Source organism: Drosophila rhopaloa, unplaced genomic scaffold, assembly GCF_018152115.1.
Source record: "Drosophila rhopaloa isolate 14029-0021.01 unplaced genomic scaffold, ASM1815211v1 contig_178, whole genome shotgun sequence".
NCBI classification, from domain to species: Eukaryota; Metazoa; Arthropoda; class Insecta; order Diptera; family Drosophilidae; genus Drosophila; species Drosophila rhopaloa.
In genome coordinates this window covers 7,039,434-7,057,375 of record NW_025335059.1, presented here as the reverse complement: position 1 = coordinate 7,057,375, position 17,942 = coordinate 7,039,434, and the positions used below count along the sequence as shown (strand labels likewise).

General features: G+C 37.7%; 2 protein-coding genes across 9 annotated transcripts; both read left to right on the top strand.

Moving 5' to 3' along the window:
- The first annotated feature begins 3,574 nt into the window (after nt 1–3,574).
- LOC108048721 lies at nt 3,575–4,480 on the top strand. The gene is made up of 2 exons (XM_017129549.1): nt 3,575–3,863; nt 4,278–4,480. Exons 1-2 carry the CDS (start codon nt 3,598–3,600, stop codon nt 4,360–4,362), a joined length of 351 nt encoding a protein of 116 aa, XP_016985038.1. The 5' UTR covers nt 3,575–3,597; the 3' UTR covers nt 4,363–4,480.
- A 724-nt stretch (nt 4,481–5,204) lies between these two features.
- On the top strand, nt 5,205–17,729 carry LOC108048722 (nocturnin). Of its 8 annotated transcripts, XM_017129551.2 has the most exons (8): nt 8,312–8,479; nt 12,709–12,968; nt 14,627–14,731; nt 15,016–15,248; nt 15,303–15,374; nt 16,246–16,367; nt 16,437–17,069; nt 17,360–17,729. In XM_017129551.2, exons 2-8 carry the CDS (start codon nt 12,889–12,891, stop codon nt 17,549–17,551), a joined length of 1,437 nt encoding a protein of 478 aa, XP_016985040.1. In that variant the 5' UTR covers nt 8,312–8,479; nt 12,709–12,888; the 3' UTR covers nt 17,552–17,729. The 8 variants fall into 8 exon arrangements, with proteins under 8 accessions (XP_016985042.1, XP_016985041.1, XP_016985045.1 ...); XM_017129553.2 differs by lacking the exons at nt 8,312–8,479; nt 12,709–12,968 and adding an exon at nt 5,205–5,479 and having other exon boundaries at nt 14,690–14,731; XM_017129552.2 differs by lacking the exons at nt 8,312–8,479; nt 12,709–12,968 and adding an exon at nt 5,205–5,479.
- The last annotated feature ends 213 nt before the right edge of the window (nt 17,730–17,942 follow it).

Sequence of the window (17,942 nt, the reverse complement as noted above, 5' to 3'; positions counted from 1 at the left end):
TTTGACAGGCCTTAAGGGCTAGAGAATGGTAACCGACAGTTGCGGTTTATTTTCGATATGTAAAGTAAACCTTATTGTTAATATGTACCCCTTTAAGTTGGGCTGCTATGATTCTGCAGAAAAGGATTTTTGCAATATTTATTAGATATTTTTTATTGACGTCCAAGAACATTTATACTTTTTTATTAAATATTTGCTTTAATATTTTATAGTATTTATTTATGTAATATAATATCCGTTTTTTTTTTAACAAGTGATTACAAATAAAATAAGAAATAAACAAGAGTGTTTTAAAAAAATATAGGGTTATTATATAACTCAATTATTGAAATATAAAAACAATAGAAATTCTTCCCTTTCACCGAGAGTTTGTCCTTTTGCAACATATCCTTTGAGGATCTTTAAAATACTTAATTTAAATGCGCGACTGAGATAGCACTACATCTCTATCACGATGAATGAAAAGAAAGAGACAGGCGAATAGGGAGCTGTGGCGAAATAGAGGAAACTTCAAGTATTCGCTGCACGTTCGCATCTTTAACGCCATATGTTGACTTTTGCTATAATTTTCATGCTAACCCACAAGAAGTGGGGCACGGGGTGGGCCATATCCTTTATCTTATATACGCTATTTTATGCCTGCACAACACCACGCCATCTCCCCTCGTACGGATGTTTTTGTTTCTCGCCTCTTTCGCCAATAGATTGTGCCACCACACTTTGGCATTTTATAACATAAACTTTCATTTGTTTTCTTTCGTTTTTCTTACTGTTTTTTATTTTTTTTTTATATTTTTTACGCCACAATGTTGTTGTTAGTGCTTGTAATGCGCTCATGTAGCTTGCCCTCTCAGCCCCCCTCGCACTCTTCCTTTATCCTGTTTTGGGGCGCATATGTTAAGCCCCGAATACATAGAAACGAGTCCGATGTCTTGACATCTGTCTACCGAGCCCACAACCCCAACTTCCCCAGTTTTTGGGCTTTGACAATCGTCCAAAAATGTAGATTTGCATGCGCATCAGCATCGGGCACACATTTATCTCGCCCACTTTCGACATTGCCGGCCGTCAGTTGTGTGCTCCTTAATGTAAGGCGATGCGAAAAAAAACAATGAAAAATTTCCTTTAATGGTAATGAAATATTATTGGGACTTTGTAGAAGAATATCACAAAATTAAATACAGTATTTGTTTTACTTATGAACCGAAGCTTGACTAATAACCAATTAATAACGCAATTTTTCTCTATTCAAAACTTACATTTAATTTTGTACCTTCTGACTGACAATATATTGCTAGATTTTTTTAATAAATAGTATTAATCAATAATACATATATCTTTTGCAAATAAATGTCTTTTAAATTCTGTAATTTCTCAGCACATCTTTTTAAATTATAGAGTGAGACTCTCTATGGAAATACAGATAGACGAACATGAACCATAATGCAAGCAAAAGTATAGGCGAATTGATTGATTCGAGTAAGTGAAAGAGTTTATTTGCGTATTTTACAGAATTTTATTGCACAACGGTAAACAGAACTGAATTACTGCAGAAATATGCAAAATATTTATATTGCAAAAATATTTTTAACATAAATAAATGGGTGGTCGATTGCAAAAGTCAAACAAATGTAAACTCACTTTGTAGTTTATTGAAAATTTAATAAAGTGCAGCCGAGAAGCAAAAGGATAATACCGGGCATTTAAGATTGAATAGGTAAATACCAATAAATGCAGAAACTACATGGAATGAGAAATAGCCAAATAAATATGCTATTTGCCTTTATTGCAATTCAAAGCCCCCGGAATCAGGAGTCAATTTACGTATTTAGGGATATATTTATTCCACAAAGAATTTGCAGCTCCCTCGACTGCTCGGCATTTTTGGTATTCAAATGACATTTAAAAAGCATTTCTGTTCGGAATGGTTGTCAAGACTACACGGCTGACACAAATCAGTCAGCAGGTGAGGCAAAAGCCAAGACTGGGACAGCCTTTGACCTGCATCTGCCCTCTGACATCCTATTTCTTTGCTCTTTTTTTGATCAATATGTGTGCCTGGAAGGAAAGCTTCATACAATGTACAAGTGATTGGTTGAATGCACTTTTTAAGCTATGAATCAAGAAGAGTATGCATTGGCTACACGAGTTGGATACAAATAAATAATACAAATTAAATTTACAATTTTTTTTATTTTATTAACATATAATAGAGGTGTGTATTATAGCTTGATATTTTACTTTAAAATGGGACCAACAAAATTTTGTTTCTCTTGTCTCCTTTGAGAAATAATATTTTGTTCAAGTATGTGGGTTTATAAAAATTTGTAGATGGGATTTTTGTAATTTTGCAACTTACAAACCGCTCTATTAATTGTTAATTTTATCGACTTTTCACTTGATTTCGAAAAATTAAAATAAATAAATGTTAATAATAAAGGGTGTTTTAAGAACCATATACAATTCACAAGGCAATGCAATGCCACACACAGTTCCACCAGCAAGAAATTAACAGACAGGAACGTTTTAAAACAGGACGTAATTCAGACATGTTTGTTGTAGTTTATATTGTTGGTTCGGAGACCAAATCAAAATCCAACAATATGGCAATAAACGAATATTGGTTGTACCAACGCATTTGATCTCCGCCGGTCTGCTTCCACACGAACTCCGCTTAACCGCATACAATTTTGCTGGCATGCTGATATCCATGGCCACGGTGATGGGGCCAATGTACGGAATGACCCACGCCCAAAGTGGGCAGGATAAGGCACCTAATGGGGGGCAGAGGGTGGTCCAAAAATGTCCCTAGGTGTTGGCTACATGGATGCCGACCAAACGCATCTGTTTGTATTTTGTTGCAGGACATGCTCTCTGTGGCCATATCCTTTACTAGCCTGTAGAACGGGGGGAAGTGCCTGTCACAGGGTCATCAGACGGAGGCTTTTATTGAAAATGTTCAATGGCAAAAATTCATAACTGCAGCAGAAAAGTACACAGAAAAAAATATAAATTAAATTCGGCCGCCATTATTCCTTACTACATTTATTACTCCATTTAGATTTTGAATCGTATAATTTGTTCATAAAAATGCTTTTATAAATTAAAGGTTGACATATAATAAAACAAATTGTATCATATCATAACACACTGGAAAATAAATTATCATATTTACACTTTAACTTATATACAACATTTATTTAATGAAACATAAAACACACTTTTTGGATAAAAATAAGAATAAAACAGTTACTTATTCAACGCAACCACTTTTTTGAACAGCGCATCGCATTTACGTTTTCATTTTGAAATCAATCGTGGACAGTTTTAGCCTCCCGGGCAGAACATTAGAGTTTGTCTGTTTTATGGCCCAAAGAACTATTTTGTTTTTACGAAACGTTGAGTAATACGATTGCGGTAATAACTTAGCTGCAATGCTTCAGTTTCAGTATTTTTGTCTCTCATATCCGGCACTTGGTTAGTGACATTGGTAGAGAATTGAATAGCTTCGATTGCCGCGGGCGAATCTTATCAATGGCCGGCCAAGTGGCCGCTGGCTCTTCTGAAAAAGGCTCTGCAAAGTCAGTCAGTGTCAACATGTCGTCGTGGGTTGTCTCCACCACCGAGCTGTACGATTGTGGTGCCAATGGCGCAACATCCTCATCCACGTCCACATCCGCTCGGCACACTCGACTGATCCTCCTGGTTTGGCATAATCTGGCGGAGAAGTGCCAAAAAATTGGAACCTTTTTTAGGCGCGAAACAAACAAACCGCTGCCCAAAGAACTGAGGCGATCGTTACGTCTTAACAAATCGGCCAGGCGAAAAGGCTATCGGAGTTGCGAGAGCGAGGCAGATAAACGGTAAGAATTATAAACTTATATTCGAATGGGCTAGATAAGCCCATTGTTATTGTTTACCAGAAGGTACGCCTATGTGCACCTGCTAGAGTGGACCTCTATAAGCTGAAATATATAGACTTTAAGTGGATTAAAGTGTATTATTTGGGCTTAGAGAGCTTGAATCAAAAATATTCCATAGTTTTTTTTAAATTATAAATAACTTGCATTAATTTCATATTGAGCATAGTTTAAAATATTCAATTTATTACGATTAATTTAGAAATTTTAACAGATAAAATAAAAAAATAAAAACTATAGCCAATGAAACCATTAGACATTTGATTGTGCTTCTGAAATTTTGAATTTAAGATGAATTTTGGATACACTCAATTTATATATCATAAACTAATCTATGAAAATTTTTCCATTCTTCAGGCTGATGAAAGAACGTTTAAACGAACCCGCGAACATATCCATACGAATGGGACCTGCCTTCGACTATAGGACATCGAATTTCTGACCGATTTTGAAAAGGAAACCAGGACATCGAACTTCGAATTTGTTAGCTCTGTTGCTAATTTAGCTTAAGATGTAATGTTGGCTGTTGTAATCTGTTATTAAAGTTTAAATTTTACCCATTTTTACATAAATGTAGTAAGCTCCGCAACAGCTGATGAAATTCGAGAGCTTTACGAAGCAAACAAAGCTCTATATTTCTCTTAGGATTGCATGTAAACTTGCTTCGATGAGCTCTCTTCAGTTGCTAGTTGGCCCCTGCTCTTAAGTACGCCCACACAAAAGTTTATTGCCCCGCTCACAACAAGTGGACGTGACGTTGTACTCTACCCACAAGAGTATATTATCAAAATAAATCAATTAATTTTTGAACAAATATATAATTTCAAAGTTGTTAATTCACTAAAAAAAGTGCTAAAAATTAAAAAAAAATAATTTAAGAACTTAGCAACAACAAGTGAAAGTAACAAAATGTACAGAATAATATATTTTAAATGAATGAACTTGTATTAAATATAATTTATAAAATTAAATATTCATGAACAATTACTTAAGAAATCGATAAGGGGCAAGGAAAAAAAGAGAACCCCAAATAGTTTTCACTCTTAAAATCTGGAAACTCTGCTTTCGATTTCTGAAAACAAAAGGCCAAAGAGCATTTGACAGTCGTTGAGACATTTAAAGTAACTGGGATTTCAGTTGGCTTTTCCTTTCTGCCGCCTTGCACTGCCACTCTCACTCTCTGCGAAGCACTCTCCATTTTTCTCTCAACCTTTCTCTTCTCATACGTCACAGAAAGCGTTATCTCCCGAGTTTTTTTGTATTTTGCCTGCTTAGTGTAAAAAACGTGTTCGACGCGGAAATGACATTGATAGTGAAATTTTAACCAAATTTGAGCAGAGTCGTGTTTATTTTTGATATCTCGGACAGCAAACAAACCAGTTACGAAAAGACTCAAAATTCGATCTGATGAGAAGTGAACTTTGATTTAAAAAAAACTTAAAATTAGTTTACGCTATTAAAAAAAATTAACATAAACAAGGGGTTGAGTTCAAAATGAAGCTGATTTCCACATTTGTTTATTTACTAGTGGCATTCTACAAATTCTTAAAGAAACTCCTGTAAGTCGCCATAATTATCTAACAATGTGATTTATTTATTGGGTGTGCCAGGCTTCGTCCTTTTTTCGCCCTTTTCCTCCCTCAAAACAACAAATCTTAAAGCTTATTGATAAAACAACAAGCAAAACATTTCGTTTTTTGCTGCTGCTTTTCATAAATTAAGTTTCCTTTGTGAAGCTTTTCCGTCTCGGTCTTTGTTTGCTGTTTTTTCTTTATTTTTTGTTTCTTGGATTTTGTTTATGTTTTTTGTTTTTGGACTTTCAGTTTATTAAAAGAAATATACAAATTTGCTCCAATCTGCTGACTTGTGCGAGTGAGAGGGAAAGATAGAGTCCAACCCGCTCTTTGTGTACTCTTCCCGCTCTCACCCTGTATCGCTCTCTTACCCCCCACCTCTTAGTAAAGCCACGTTTTTGTTTGGGTTTAAGGTCTCTAGGAAATTGGATGTGGTTTGTTTCATGTGGCGCTTGTAATTTACCCAAGTGCATGTTTGCGTGTGTTTTTGAGGGCGGGTGACAACAGAAATGTCTTTTTAATTACTATAACTGCCCTTTGTGGGCCTCTTTTCCAGCTTTAAGGGCGTTGTACACATAAGTTCCAGCAAGCACATAAGATCTTTACTGATTAAAGCGAATATCTCTTGTTGGAGGAGCTTGTAATTTCATTACAATTGACCGGAATTCCCCGACCCCTAGAAATCCCACTTGTTGAGGGTAAGAGCTGACAAATGTAATTGTCATAAAGAAATGTAGCTTTGGGGTATGGGATGATTAAGGTCATATAACCAAAAAAAACTGTTTAGAGTGTGTACATATATAAAATGAATAAAGTCTGTGAAAAGAAAACTAATTCAAAGCATTGTTTTTTAACTTTCTAAAACAACACAAAATAATTATGATTATGCATTTAACAACAATCTATTATCATACAATAAACATTAAAAATCAATTATCCATCTGCCTATATATTACTTATATATATTTACACAAATATTTATCGAAATATCTTTATAAAATATCTTATCTAAAATTCACTTATCTTTTAAACGTTCTTAAGAAGGTAATTGATTTTAAATAGCCTTTTTCGGATCTTAATTTTATCATGACTGTTTTCACAAATGTAAATTGTATATAAAGACTAAAATCAGAAAAATATAATTGCAACTTGAATCCCGTTTCAATCGGAATTGCTCAGTTATAGACCTTATGTCCCCATATTTACTATGCAGCTTTTAGTACCTTTAAATAACACATTATGTGAACGGCATACGCTTGCAGGTCCCATTGCCAAATTGATAAGAAGTGAAAGCGGTTTGGCAGACGTGAATAAATAGCACGAAGGTTCTATTATTAAAAAATGTATAATATAGATGATAAACTAAGAACCGAACTTTATACCGAAACACTAAAACAAGGCCGCTGTTGGTCCACTCGAAGTCGTTATCTTATCTCGGCGGCTAGACCACTGGCTGTTAATACTAAATACTCGGCTATACTAAAAAAACTAAATAGTTGTATTACCCACCTAATCGGCAGTCGCACTCACCACTGACCTTGGCAGGCCAACTGGGTGCGGGATTGGCGAGAACTACGCAAATCCAACCGCCCCAAACTAATTAAAACCAATTAGATCCAGGCTACGTCACTTTTTTGTTGCATTCCCCGTTCTTATCAATAAGTAGTAAATCAAATCCAATTTGAAAGTTTTACAACAGACCCGTGCGAAGGAATTATGCTGGGAGAAACGTTTTCAAGTGGCTAATGCCTTCGGTTCTCATATAAGAGCACCCGATAAGATATACCCCAAAGCCAGACACAAGACCAGACACGATCCTCATGTCATTGGCATTGTTATCAGCGCGAATTTACAAATTGTTCACAATTGACCCACTCAGGTCCAACAAAGTAAGTGAGTCATTTGATTGACGTCTTTGAATCTTTGTTTGAGTGGGAAAGTGATTGATAATTGCCTTTTCGAAGTGCTGAAGATTATTTGCATGTATAGATCGCTTCAACATAAAGCTTTTATATATTTTTTGTTTACTTTATTATTAATGAACTTAAGGTATTGTTATTATTATGAATAGCATGATTAAAGAATAGAAACAACCCTTAAGAGAGTTATTAGGGCAAAAGTTACAAAAACGTATTAAGCGAGGTATGGAAGAGTATAAGAATAATGTAGCTCGTTAAGAAATTTAACTTGCATTAAGTTTAATGGATTAGATTTCATTTCACTCGTAAATATAACCAAGCTTGTATATTTTAAGTTATAATCAAATTAAAAGAATATCCTAGATCTATACCCTCAAAGACTGTGCCTGTTCCAAGTACCGCAACTCTAAAAAAAGTATTGGAAAATGTATACATATAAACAGTATAACAGATTTTCTGTTCATTTCCTAATACAGGGCTTGTAACCTAACAAAGACAATCATTTAAATAAGTGTATTTCCAGTAAAAATCTCTTAGCAGGAAATATTTGTTTACTTTAAGAAGCTAGTGGATGCAAAGTTAAATGCTGATCAATTTGAAATAAATTAATACCACATATCACTCATACGCAAGGTATGCCCAAAAGAAACCGAATAAAGAGCCGTAGACCCTCGCGACTATTTACACTAGTGTTACAGTCCCTGAGAGCGTGAGCCATTGAACTTATTACGATAATGAGGTAGATAGTATAAATCGGAGAGGGCTCTTCTCGCCGGCTGATTGTGCAATGGTGCCTCAGTCGGCCAGACGAACAGAGCGGTCTCTTGGCATTATCCTTATCAGCTTCCCGCCACAGAGAGCGTTGGTATAAATGTCGCAAAGCACGTACCATCGAGTTTAGTTCTTTGCAGCTCGCCGGAGCATTTGAATCGCTTAAAAATCGCGCACTGTCAAACCGCACTAGACGTTTTCTCGGTTCGCGAAAAGCAGTTTGCGGACAGTTTGGATACTCTGCGATCGGTAGTTAACCATGTGTGGTGGTGCTTAGTGCAGGCAGTGCAAAATGGTGAGTCTGGCATTCGCAGCGATAGGTTGAATTTGCCCCACTGAACCACTTGCAATGTGAGCCACAAAGCTTTCGGGGAAAAGCGGTCGATGTTTCATTGATTTTGCGTCCAGATGGAATCAGCTTTTGCCGGAGTAGAACCAGTTTTTTCCAAGCCAAAGCCGATGCGATACTCTCCATATGTAGTACGAGTATGTGTCCCAATCTGTCGCTATGCTGTTGTATAACAAAAATAATCACCAGGCAGCCCACTAAGCCGTACACTATTTGTCTATACCCTGTATTGGACCAGATAATGTTCAAAAGAATAAGCTGTTATTTTTAATAATGTCATTTTTACACAAAAAAACCAAAAAATAAATCAAAATATTAGGAGTTACACAATTTTTATAGCTAAAGCTATAATTTTGCCGAACAAGTAGTAAACAAACCTTGAATATATGTCAATCTGTAGATTAAGGAGTGAAAGATCAAACAGGTTACGTCAACAATCCTTCTACCTCAACCTTTACAATCATTGTGGCAATTTTAATGTCCAGGTCATCTGATAGTCGAGTTTACAGGATGGTTGTGTGTGAAATCCCCTGATAAGCTTATCAAATCGCTGGCGTCTCTCCCTTTTTATTTTGTTTTTTGTTTGCCTTATATTAATCTATATCAGATGGAGTGATCGACGACCCGATCAGCCAGCGAGAGCAGGTGTCCAGCAGCTACATAGTCAGCTGAATTGGCAAAAAATGTTATATAGTTTCTTTACACAATTCCCTATTATCTCGCCCATGAGGTGTGGGCCTGTCATAAATTGAGCGAACCTGTTGCCAAGTTCATGTGGCATTCTCGGCATTTGGACGACTCCCCACAGGCCCGTACACTCACGTACATATAGCCATATAAATAAAATCCAATGTCGGCCGCTGCTCTTGTTGATTCCGCTCGACTTTCCGCAGTGCATTGCCAAAATAAATATAAGACCCGTACAAACGTTTGTAGAGCAGTCGCACCTGCGGAAGGGGAAGTGAATATTATTTTCAATTAGTGAGATATCGAAAATTGACTCAAGCTGTGTAGGTATGTACTGCTTAAAATATAAAAAGTACATTGGATTTGATCAAGTTCAATAACAGCTGAGCAAATATTCAAAGGCCAGATGGTAAAAACTCTTGCCTACTTTTGGGCAGCTATTTAAGAACAATTTAAAAAAAGAAGGAAACAAAAAAAGAAATGTATGTGTTTTCTTATGAAAGTCAAGTGAACATTATATTTTTAAACCTATAAATTAAATTCTAATTAATAATTAAGGTTAAGCCAATTAGTGATTTACTTAAAAAGAAAATTCGCATATGGCGGAAATGAATAAAAGTCGTTCTATTCATGCAATTAGCCTTATGTCTATTAGCCAAATGAAATGCAATCAATTTGCTCTTGAATTAATGCAAAACATGAAAGTGCATAATAATTTATAAGCTACAAATTAGCATTGAAGGCTCATGTCTTTTCTCTCGATTTGTTTTGATTTCATTTTGGAGAGGAACAAAGTGAGGCGTAAAATTAATTATGTCTGTGTGGATATCAATTGACAGGCAGCTGACATAGAGGGTAATTAATCAATCGCAGCTGATTGGAAATTGTTCTTTATTTATCTGAAATTGATTGTTTGCGGAATACGAAATTCCTTTGCCATTTTCACACACATAGAACCTTAAAATTAACTTACACTCTTAAAGTTGATTAGAAATAACTGTGTGCGTGTTACAAAAAGTATTTCCTTTGATTACCACTTTTTTGTAAACACAATTTTTTAAATATTTGCAATTATTTCACACTCGATTTAACCTTAAGCAGCTGCAAGTTCAAGTGAAATCTTGTTTGTTATGCTTTCGAAACAATAACAACGCTTGGCGTACTGATTCATCGGGTCATGTTTAAAGTCGAGTCGATGAAAGTATTATTTAGTATTAAGCTTATGACTTTTAAACAGCCAAACCGAGTCTCTATTTGGCTAATAATAAATTTGACATTTTGGAAAGTAATCAAACAAAATGTGGTTTGCCTTTAAAAACGAACTGAATGAGAGCGGCAATTTCAATTTCATGCTATATATTATACCTATGGCTAAACAGCGGCAATCTGTCTGCTCTTTTAATGAGAATCGAGAGAGAGAGATCAGGGAACTGAGCAGCTGGCACTTGATTGCCTCGATCTCGGCTAGAGTCAACCAGAAGATATAAATAAGGAAAGGCAACGCACGCGCGTATTAATTGTTGGCTGTTCTAAACGGCCAGAAGTGCGCTCAACAAATAATTGCAACGAATATTACGCATACGCAGAGTGGTCAATGAACAAAGTGCTGGTTAAAGAAGTGATACAACAAAAAAATGGATCAAAATAGTAAAATACGTGAAAACTATGGCCACAGACGTCAGCCAGCCTTGGGCAAGGCCATGCCAGTAACGGCTCTGCTGTTAAATCTAGAGGTCAATCCTATGGATTACAGAAGAAGTGATGGAGGATCGGAGGTGCTAGAAGAGGATGATAAGCCACCACAGTTGTTCAGTGTGACGGATGAGCCACCCTCGCCCGATGAAGAGGACTTCAGGCCACCCAATCACTATTCGGAAGATCCAAAACTTTCTGGCCATTCGCAGAGGGATACTCCCTGTGCAAATTGCCTGAGAATGGCTCCAGATCACCTGACCGATCGCAACTCGGCCATTAATGAGATGTGCCAGCGCCTGTGTGGTCCCGAATGCAGACAACCCCAAGGCCTCACGCTCGATGGATTTCGACAGGATTTCCTCAGGCAATACGAGATCGCGGAAGCTGTGGCCAAGACCTCGGCCATGACCTCCACCGTTCAGATGAAACAGCGCCTGGCCGCACGAAAACTGGAAATCGAAAAGGAAATGGATGACCAAATGGGCGGGGCCAGCCCCCATAACGATATTAATCTCGGCCAGAGTTCCGCTTCTGCAGCAACTGGAGAGTTTGAGTTTGAGCCGCCCCGCGATCTGCTCTTGTATCTGGTGAGGTGAGACTCAGTGAGACCCAGACTCGTTTCTTACAGGGGCTACCTGTCTGTCTGCCCGTGCTTATAAATCAAGTTCATGGCTGGCAGCGTGTCAAGTGTTCTTAGCCATTGGCCAGGCCTCAAAGCCACTTAGCGGCAATCAACAACAACAAACAGCAGCAGCGTCAACAGATCACCGAGAGCAACAAAAACTAACCTTGCACAATTTGCGCGAAAGTGATCATGACAAAAACTGACAGTATAATGTATATATAGCTGCGCCCCAGGGAAAGAGAAATACGAAATATTTTTTATTTATATTTATTTTATTTTATTATCCCGATGAGACAAGACAGGGTTTTATATTTTACTATATCCTGGGCTTACATATTTAGGATTGTTTTCTTGATTTAAAGAATTACACACGTATATTTAAAATCTCAACATCAATGTGAACCATTCTTACTTCAGTAAACTTTTGTATTTTCTTAAACTTTGTTTGATAATTTTTATAATTTATTAAAAGATTATTACGTCAGAATTAATTATTAATAAAATTAGAAAAAAAAGTAGTAGTTTTAGCATGTAGTCAAAATGGCTTTTCTTTATTGATTATTTAATATACGGATATTTCTTGGCTTTCTAAATTATTTAATTGAATAGGATATTTAGAGCAATAGGACTTTAAATTTATGTCGAATTTTAGAATTTGTAATCAACAGAGTTCCTTTTATTCATTTATTTGCTTTTCTATATTTTTATATTTTCAGTAAAAAATATTTGTATACATTTTTCTTTTCATTAATACATTTTATTTATCTTCTTTTTGCCAAGTCTTCAAAAAGCATTAAGGAAATTTGTGGGGGTTTAAGAAAAATAGTTATACAATTTCAAAAAATTAGGTTTTAATTTCGTTCAGCGGTTTTGGTATCGATTTTGTAAGCTTATCTAACGCACAGCTTAATGGCTTTCCATTAAATGATAACTCATGAGTGATAATTAAATCGCAACCGTGTTGGTGTAAATGGAGTAAAAAGATCCTATCAATGAATACGATAATTGCATTTAGGTCACGAAAGTGTTTCGACACGTGCCAATGGATTGAGTAAAGTTCAACATTCCGCTCCGAGATTAGTGGGCATCTTGCAAGTGGCATTCAGTCTGAGATCAATGAACCAAACCCATACAATATTCTAACCCTGTAATAATTTTGCCTTTCTAGGAATCACAGATGGGGCCGCGTCTCTTTGACATTGCCATACTGACACTTAATATAAAACACTTTAAGTTATCCTAATACCTTAACAAGAAACGAAGAATCCCAGACCAAAAATAAGAAACCGAATAAACTGAAAGTGATATTTTACTTGGACGAGAGTAAAGATAGCAAAAACAGTTCAAAATGGAGTTTCTAATGAAAACATCGCGATTGATCGTCACATCGAAGACTTTCGCGAGACGTGTGGCCGTGCCGATTCCCAGGTAACAAAATCTCCCCCTCGCCGAATCGGTTGCAGATACAGATAAAGATTCTATATATTTCTTGGGGCGGACAGCTCATTACGCATGTAACTGCGTTGCTGTATAAATTGTGCAGATACAATTGTATCTTTTGTCTGTCGTATTAGCATTTGAGAACATTTGGGATTCTGCTTAGGCATACAACACCGCCAGGCATTAGCTAAGGATGCTGGCTCCCTTTTTTTCTCCATTTTGTTGTTTTGTTTTTTGCATGCATATTATATCTCATTCGAGCACTTTTGATTTCATTAACTGATAGCCATTCCCCGCCGCCCTGGCCGCATAAATATTTAACAAGCCCGTCAGTCAGAAACGTTCTTTTGTTTAGCATTTTGGCGGGGCGCTCTCACACGTGAGCCGAACGTATTGATCTCGTTGTGCGGGGTATCTGTATCTTGCAGATACATCTCGTATGCGAAATACCCGTTTGTGCGTGCTCTCCTCGCGATCTTTTCGCTGCCTCGCGATCGTTCTCTGCCCGGCAATGATGTCTCTAATAAAACCCCGCACTTCAGTTGGCATTCAGTTTCGCGAAAGTCGCTTGCAAGCGCACCTCGTTCCGACTCCCCCAGGTTCCAAAAAAAAAAAACTTTAAAAACTAAGTCCGAAATCCTAAAATCCCAAAAATCCCGCAGTTAAAATTCTCGCAGAAATGGAGCAAGAACTGCCGATAAAGCGAGCCAACAAGGCGCCCTGCAAAAACGATCGAAAGGCCTATCTGCAGAAGGTGATGCTGACCAGGTGAGAAGAGGATGTGGTGGGGGGGGTCTCATCTTAGTGGGCATCTGCTCCACCGGCGGGTGATTGATTGCGGTGACAGGCCGAAACCCGTAAGCCCCAAAATCCAGTCTCCATTCGACATCCATATCCATCCCCAGCTGGGAACTGGTTTCAATTCTCTCGCCGAGCAAAGCAAACCAGCCGAACAGCTGCGAAGCTATTGACCGAGCGACATTTTTCGCCTTTGTTTTTGTTTCGCGGGACTGCCATCGCGTGGGCGGCCCACCATCTCATACATCCCCCTCTAAGTCCCCACTAATTCCCCTTTGATTCCCGGTCAGTTCTTGGAATCAGAGCATATGTGATAATTGTCGAGAGCTTCGGTTCACGAATTGGATCCAGAATTAGACATCAGCAATAAAATAGTTTTAGCTATAAGCTATCAGGCCTCACCAGGAGAATAGATTAGATTTACCAAAGGATCAAAAAGGAATTAAAATTACTAAAAAATAACTGAGAGGATTTAAATTTAAAGCTATGAACGTTGAAAATTATTGTAATTATTGTATTATAATACCATATCATATTATAATATGAAAAGCAAAAGTTTCATTGTATCTAGAAATGAATTATCAGCTTTGTGCTTTCGTCTTTATCAGTTTATTTTGGAAAGAAATTTAAACATTTAATTTAAAAAGATCTTAAAATCAAATATATTTTTTTAGCGTCTATACATTTTTAACTTCATTAACACGAATTCTTTCTGGTTTGCTTATGCATATGTTTATTTTACGTGTCGATGTATTTTTTTAAATTTTGAAACTTTATTTAACAATATCTTAACAACATTTTTCTTCCTCCATACACGAAATTTGACACCACCAAATAATTATTTACAGCAAAGTGAAAATGGGAAAATTTTATACGAGTCAGCGGCACAGTCATAGTCTGTTCATTTTCAGCATAATACTGAGAAAAATTTTATATAGAAAACCAAATGCTTTGTGAGTACCAGAAAAAATTGAAATTAAATATATTTCATTGATGTATTTGCTGTTGTTAATTTGGTGTTGTTCGCTGAAAGTTGTTTGTTTGTTGCGAAAAGCTTTTATCAGTTTTATCGATTGAAATGCTAAAAGAAAACATTTAAAGAGGAGCCAATGAAAACATATATTTTGTTGGCTTATTATTTGTGTTTTGTGAGCAATATAATCGAACGTTTGCTTAGCTGAGTTAAATCTCTTTGACAATTATTTGAGACTAATTGAAATGCTGAATCGTTTTCCAGAATGGGCTCATTCAACTCGGCGCCCAAGATCAACAATGTGGACTCGCAGGACGATGGACTGGAGTTGCCCACGGGTCTGAGCACTTTTGCTCTCCTCCAGCATGTCCAGCAATTGCGCGGCGGTGGAATCGAGCAGCCCTCGCTGCTCACCCGCGGCTTCCTGAAACCGCTCCTGGTGCACGAGGATGTCGCCGACGGACTGCGCTGCCTCCAGCTCAACTCCTTGTCGAGGGGTAGGTTTCCATCCTTGTCCTGTCCCAGTGGTATTTTCTAATGTGTCCATGCAGTTTGCAGTGCACCAGTTGAGGGCGATGCCTCGCAGAACATTCGATTGCTACAGTGGAACATTCTTTCGCAGAGTAAGTATTGTAAAACAAGAGAGAACGCTATAGTCGGGTGCCCCGACTATCAGATACCCGTTACTCAGGTAAAGGGAGTGCGAGGGAGATGGAGATAAAAACTTTGATCACGCATAACTTTTTATCGAATGGTCCGATTTGAAAAATTTCTTCTACATTTCGATAGGTATTGATAAACACAATAAAACTGCATTTTTACTTTTCCGAAATATTTAAATTTTTAAAATCGTATATAAGCGATTGTGGGCGTTAAAGGGGGCGTGGCACCTTTTTGAAACAAACTTGCGCTGCGTAGGAACTCCTAAAATCTACATGCAAAATGCCAATCTTCTAGCTTTTATAGTTTCCGAGATCTCAGCGTTCATACGGACAGACAGACGGACAGACGGACAGACGGAGAGACGGACAGACGGACAGACAGACGGACAGACGGACATGGCTAGATCGACTCGGCTAGTGATCCTGATCAAGAATATATATACTTTATAGGGTCGGAAACGCTTCCTTCTAGCTGTTACATACTTTTGCACGAATACAATATACCCTTTTACTCTACGAGTAACGGGTATAATTATCTATTCTAGTCACATTGTATTAGGGTAATGCCATTATCAGAAAAAAAGAACTTTAAGTCCTTTTGCAAATATTTATTTTCTTCCAAGTTTAATTTTTTTAAATTAATAATCCTAGACTAAGGTATTCAATATAATTTTGATCTTAACTAAATAAATAAACATGAGCGGTTACATTGTAATTTTGGATAATAAATCAAAGTTTTTTGACTACATTTGTTTTTAGGTATTCTGAAATCTATAATGACATTAATGTTTAGCAATATCCCTCTAATACGGTTGCTCCTCCCCCAAATTAGCTCTCGGCCAGCACAACGATGGATTTGTGCGTTGTCCCGAGGAGGCGCTCACCTGGGAGCACCGGAAGTACCTGATTGTCCAGGAGATCCTGCAGAACCAGCCCGATGTGATCTGCCTGCAAGTAAGTACACACTACCCCAAATCATCAGGGCAGTAGCACTTTAACGTCTTTTTTGATATATTTAAATAGGAAGTAGACCACTTTAAGTTCCTTCAGACGGTGTTGGGTAGCCAAAATTACGCGGGCATCTTCTTCCCGAAACCGGATTCCCCTTGTCTGTATATCGAGCAGAACAACGGACCCGACGGCTGTGCCATTTTCTATAAGCGTGATAAGCTGGAGTTGCAAGGATATGACACCAGGATCCTGGAGGTGTGGCGGGTGCAGAGTAACCAGGTGGCCATCGCCGCTCGGCTGCGAATGCGCTCCAGCGGTCGGGAGTTCTGTGTGGCCACCACCCACTTGAAGGCCCGACACGGTGCCCTTTTAGCCAAGCTGCGGAACGAACAGGGCCGGGATCTCATACGGTTTGTGAAACAGTTTGCCGGTGAAACTCCTCTGCTGCTGTGCGGTGATTTTAACGCTGAGCCCGTAGAGCCCATCTACGCCACGATCCTGGGCTGCGATCTTCTTCGTCTGGGCAGTGCCTATGCTGATGTGAAGCTGGACCGCGAGGAGATCCTGCAGCCCAGCGAGGATGTGGCTGAGTTCGTGTCGGATTCGATGAAACGAGAGCCACCCTACACCACCTGGAAGATCCGCGAGGAGGGCGAGGAGTGCCACACCATCGACTACGTCTTCTACACTCCCGATCGTCTCAAGGTAGGTTTATAAAGCTGGTTCTAAACGGTTCAGCATCTGCAGAAGCTGCAGTGTCTCATCATGATAATATCATCATTATATGTATATCATCAAAATATTAAAACGGTTTCAATATTTTGTTTAGCATGTTAAGGCTGCCGCTGCACCGTTTACCTGTTTACAATTTGTTCGATATTATATTATGGTTCATTTAAATTTGACTTAATAGCTAGTGACCTTCTATTAAGTAATTTATAAGAGTATTGATTTATTGTTGAGCAATGAATTTAAAATAGTCTCCTTTATTTCAGATCAAAAACTGTCTAGACTTTCCGGCCGGCGAACAGATCGGCAAGAACCGCACGCCCAGCTACCAATATCCATCGGATCACTTTTCCCTGGTGTGCGACTTCGAGCTGCTACCTTCAATGGAAAACGGAAAGGAAAGCGATGGGGAAAATGAAACGGAAGCGGAGGGCAGCAAACATGGATCCATTCAGTAGAAGACTCCGGATTCAGAATTTACCAGAGGAGAAGTTTCAATTACATTACATCGATTGTGATATTAGTTGTTAGATACATTTTAGCCTCATACAAGAGCGTTGCACGACAGTTTGCAGCTTTTACAAATGATAATCCAAAATTCACAATAAATAAATTACTAATATGGAAGAAAGTCAACTAAAATAGTTTTTTTGTGACGATCCTGTGTTGTTTACGAAAATAAGTGTCGTATCATATCTAGATTGACACTTTATAGGAGTTTAAATCATCATGGGGTATATTGCAATTATTAAATAAAATGCACTAACGAATATTTCTTCAGAGTTTTTATAAATAGCTTCGATTCGATTTTTATCTCAAAAAAATTTAAGACTTTTTTAGTCTGCTTGT